At 48.0% G+C, this 3,874-nt stretch overlaps 1 protein-coding gene across 2 annotated transcripts; it reads left to right on the top strand.

The window, feature by feature from the left end:
• The first annotated feature begins 953 nt into the window (after positions 1–953).
• LOC144701120 (Plant L-ascorbate oxidase) lies at positions 954–3,443 on the top strand. 2 transcript variants are annotated; one of them, XM_078572832.1, is made up of 5 exons: positions 954–1,398; positions 1,473–1,565; positions 1,638–1,850; positions 2,063–2,251; positions 2,330–3,443. In XM_078572832.1, the coding sequence occupies exons 1-5, from the start codon at positions 1,138–1,140 to the stop codon at positions 3,284–3,286; spliced, it is 1,713 nt and encodes a 570-aa protein (XP_078428958.1). In that variant the 5' UTR covers positions 954–1,137; the 3' UTR covers positions 3,287–3,443. The 2 variants fall into 2 exon arrangements, with proteins under 2 accessions (XP_078428958.1, XP_078428959.1); XM_078572833.1 differs by having other exon boundaries at positions 1,365–1,406.
• The last annotated feature ends 431 nt before the right edge of the window (positions 3,444–3,874 follow it).

The raw sequence follows: 3,874 nt of genomic DNA, 5'->3' as shown, positions 1-3,874 counted from the left end.
ATTCAGAGTCTTGTGTATAAAAATCTGAGTTAGTATTTTATAGTTATTTGGATTCAAAATTACGGATACGCAAGATATTTATTTGTGGTCGGTATTCACTTTTGACTTCCCTATCCCCAACAAACACGCTGTCATAAATTTCCCACGTAATATAGAAGTGGACCGGAAGACTGGGCCCCAAGTATTTGGCACTGTTCTATCCATTTATCTGAATAATGGCCGTCATGAGTCAACCATATCGCGAAATAGTCCAAGATCGCTATCAAATGGGATCTAACCTCTATATGGAGGCTGTAGAACCGGTGGGAATTCCGGATTTTTATATTTATCTTTAATTTATTCATTTTTGTGGATGAGAATTCCGTTCGGAAAACCCTTATCTAAGTTTTAATTTATTTATAGAGTGGGTTGAAGACGGTACTTTCCTTCATCAATTCGCCGTCTAGATTCATCTTTCCTTTCCTCATTTATTATTGGATGGACCATGGTCCTCAGTCGGCTACCAACTTGGAATATTTTCCGAGACAGCGTCAAAGATACCACTATCTATCTATCTATCTATCTATCTATCTATCTATCTATCTATCTATCTATCTATCTATCTATCTATCTATCTATCTATCTATCTATCGATCTATCTATCTATCTTTCTATCAATCTATATATCTACCTATTTTATCGATCTATTTATCTATTAGATCTGGTCATTACCAGCGATCTAGCTAGCGTGATCAAGTTGCAACTCGACCGGTTTTTTCGGTGTTCAAATAGGACCTAAGTCCAACGTACGGTATGGTCTACCAGCGTGCCGACGCACATAACATACGAACATGACTAACACCTGCCGGTAAGAAGATATTTCGCGCGCCCCGCCGTGACCGAAATGGCACGAACAGCGTAGAACTGTCGTCGCATGTTTTAAGTTTCAAACCATATGATAGAAGAATAATGGCCAAAAAAGGAAGACCCGTCTCACCAGTCAGTCTGGGGATAGACGCTAAAAGCCGTGATCAACCGGCACGCGATTCTCATGCGCTCTCCTTCATCCAGCCCACGACTATCTTTCAATTCTCACGTTATTTAAGGGGACAACCGCAGACAATTCTCTGATACGGCGGTGCAGTTTGCTCAGCGTCCATGGTGAACAAGTGTTTCTTCCTAGTTCTTTGCGTTTCTTCTATGCTAGCGGTCTCGTGGGGAGCGAAGGTTCGGCACTATGAATGGGAAGTGGGCTATCTCTTTTGGAAGCCTGACTGCATCGAGAAGGTGATGATCGGCATTAATGGCCAGTTCCCGGGGCCTACCATCCGCGCGAAGGCCGGCGATACCATCGTTGTGGAGGTCAAGAATTCTCTGCACACCGAAGGCGTCGTCATCCATTGGCATGGAATCCAACAAGTATTTCTGTCTGTTCATCTCTCTCTCTTCTTTCTCTGTTGTTATGGGTCACTAAGAGTACTCGCCTGTAACAGCGGGGAACGCCGTGGGCGGACGGAACAGCGGCCATCTCGCAGTGCGCCATCAACCCCGAAGAGAGCTTCGTTTACAGGTTCAAGGTCGACAAGGTGGGTGGGTCTCGTTGAGTTTTCGGTCTTTGATTCGCGGCCAAGTACGTCTCTCATTTGCTGGTTCTTCAGGCCGGGACGTTTTTCTACCACGGCCACTTTGGGATGCAGCGAGCCGCCGGTCTTTACGGTGCACTCATTGTCGACGTCGCCGATGGCGAGAAAGAGCCCTTCAGCTACGACGGCGAGTTCAACCTCCTTCTCAGCGACTGGTACCATCAGGACATCAGTACCCAGTCCGTAGGCCTCTCCTCCAAGCCCTTTCGCTGGATCGGCGAGCCCCAGGTTACAGGCCTTGCCCAAATTCCCCTCTTTTTTTCCAAAGAAACGAAGATTTTGTATGAAACAGAACTTCGAATCCATTACAAAACCGATGATTTATAGACTCTTTGTATAACGGTAAAATTATTTAAAATGCTTTCCCATGTAATTCGCTAGTTAACATTTAAACAGGATGTTTTACCCACCACTGGTCTTTCTTTCCTTGTTCTACTCAGACGCTGCTCATCAACGGAAGAGGGCACTACGGCTGCTCGCTGGCGGCGCATGCCCTCGACGGTGTTTCAGAATGCAACATCACAAGCGATCAATGCGCCCCCTTGACGCTTCTAGTGCTCCCCAACAAGACCTACCGACTAAGGATAGCCAGCACCACATCCCTGGCCTCCTTAAACTTGGCCATCTCCGTAAGAAAAACTCGCCTTCCCCTTGTTAAAATCTGCTCTACAAACTTATTATAACAAGAGCGCTACTTTCCTTCTCAGAATCACAAGATGGTCGTCGTAGAGGCGGACGGCAACTACGTGGAGCCCTTCGAGGTGGATAACATGTACATCTACTCCGGCGACAGCTACTCGGTGCTGCTGACCACGAATCGGAACCGTTCATCCAACTACTGGATCTCCACCAGCGTGATCGGACGGCTGCCCAAAACAGCGCCGGCGCTCGCCGTTCTCAATTATCGCATCAACCCTCCGACCCGATACCCAAACTCCAAGCCACCCGTTTCCCCTGCATGGAACGACTTCGCTCGCAGCCAAGCCTTCACTTCAAAAATCCTCGCCCGCCGTGGAACGGCGACGCCGCCACCGACCGCCGGCAGACGTATCAAGCTTCTCAACACGCAGAACATGCTCAACGGTTACATAAAATGGTCCATCAACAACGTCTCCTTAACCCTACCGTCGACCCCTTATCTAGCCTCTATCAAGCACCGCCTTTCCGGCGCCTTCGACGCGGCGGCGCCGCCTGAGACGTTCCCGGAAAGCTACAACGTTATGATCCCCCCACAAAACCCTAACACCACCCGCAGCAGCGGCGTGTACGCGCTGCAGTTCAACGTTACCGTCGACGTGATACTGCAGAACGCGAACGCGCTCGCGGTGAACGTCAGCGAGGTCCACCCTTGGCATCTCCACGGCCATGATTTCTGGGTTCTGGGCTACGGCGAAGGCAAGTTTTCAGAGAAAGACGTTGCGCGTTTCAACCTTAGAAACCCGCCTTTGAGAAACACGGCCGTTATATTCCCGTACGGCTGGACTGCGCTCCGTTTCGTTACGGATAATCCTGGCGTTTGGGCGTTCCATTGCCACATTGAACCTCATTTGCATATGGGCATGGGCGTGATCTTCGCCGAGGCTGTTCATCTCGTTCCAAGGATACCCACGGAGGCCATAGCTTGTGGGTTGATGGGTAAGAGGCTTGTGAATCACAAGCCATGAACAGGCTTCAATGGGCTGTACTTGGCAGTTATCGAATACTTCTCCTTCCTCCTCTTCTCATTCATGTAACGAATAAATAAGCCGGGCGGGATATATTGATTTTTCTGCCATAGGATATATGCAAACATGGCGAGATCGAATCGCATTAAATCTTGTATCAGAAGACTAAAGAGCACCTGAGTGGATTATTGAACCCGAACAATTCTGAGAAGGAAGAAAAGAAAAATTATCATGCGCCGTGAAAGAATTCTTGTTCGCACTTCTGTCTAGAAGAAAAGTCTAAAATTGCTTGGATGCGTCGATAGGTGTTGTTTGAGAATTACTGAAAACATTTGAAGGGAAATGGTTTCCCGTTTTGTGAACCGAGAGGAGAGGAATTCGGCTATGTTGGATTTATGTGGCCCCATTTAGGGAGACCCCACCTAAACTTACTGAAGCATATCCACTTTACCTTCTCTCACTTCTCACGGAATATCACAGAGTGGCAGGTACTCTCTAGGCAAAGGGGTGGCAGGTAGTCAGGTACCCATCTGGCAGTTTGTCTCAGAGGCTTAAAGAGGAAAAAGGCTGGAGAAGGTCTAGTTTGCT

Source organism: Wolffia australiana, chromosome 3 (assembly GCF_029677425.1).
Source record: "Wolffia australiana isolate 7733 chromosome 3, ASM2967742v1".
Lineage (NCBI taxonomy): Eukaryota > Viridiplantae > Streptophyta > Magnoliopsida > Alismatales > Araceae > Wolffia > Wolffia australiana.
This window is presented reverse-complemented; position numbering and strand designations above follow the sequence as displayed.

What these genes read in the sequence shown, in the direction of transcription:
- LOC144701120 (XM_078572832.1), top strand. Translation starts at nt 1,138, where the DNA reads ATGGTGAACAAGTGTTTCTTCCTAGTTCTTTGCGTTTCTTCTATGCTA. An exon ending in GCTGGATCGGCGAGCCCCAG is followed by an intron (nt 1,851 to 2,062) that starts GTTACAGGCCTT and finishes TGTTCTACTCAG; the next exon opens with ACGCTGCTCATCAACGGAAG. An exon ending in CCTTAAACTTGGCCATCTCC is followed by an intron (nt 2,252 to 2,329) that starts GTAAGAAAAACT and finishes TTTCCTTCTCAG; the next exon opens with AATCACAAGATGGTCGTCGT.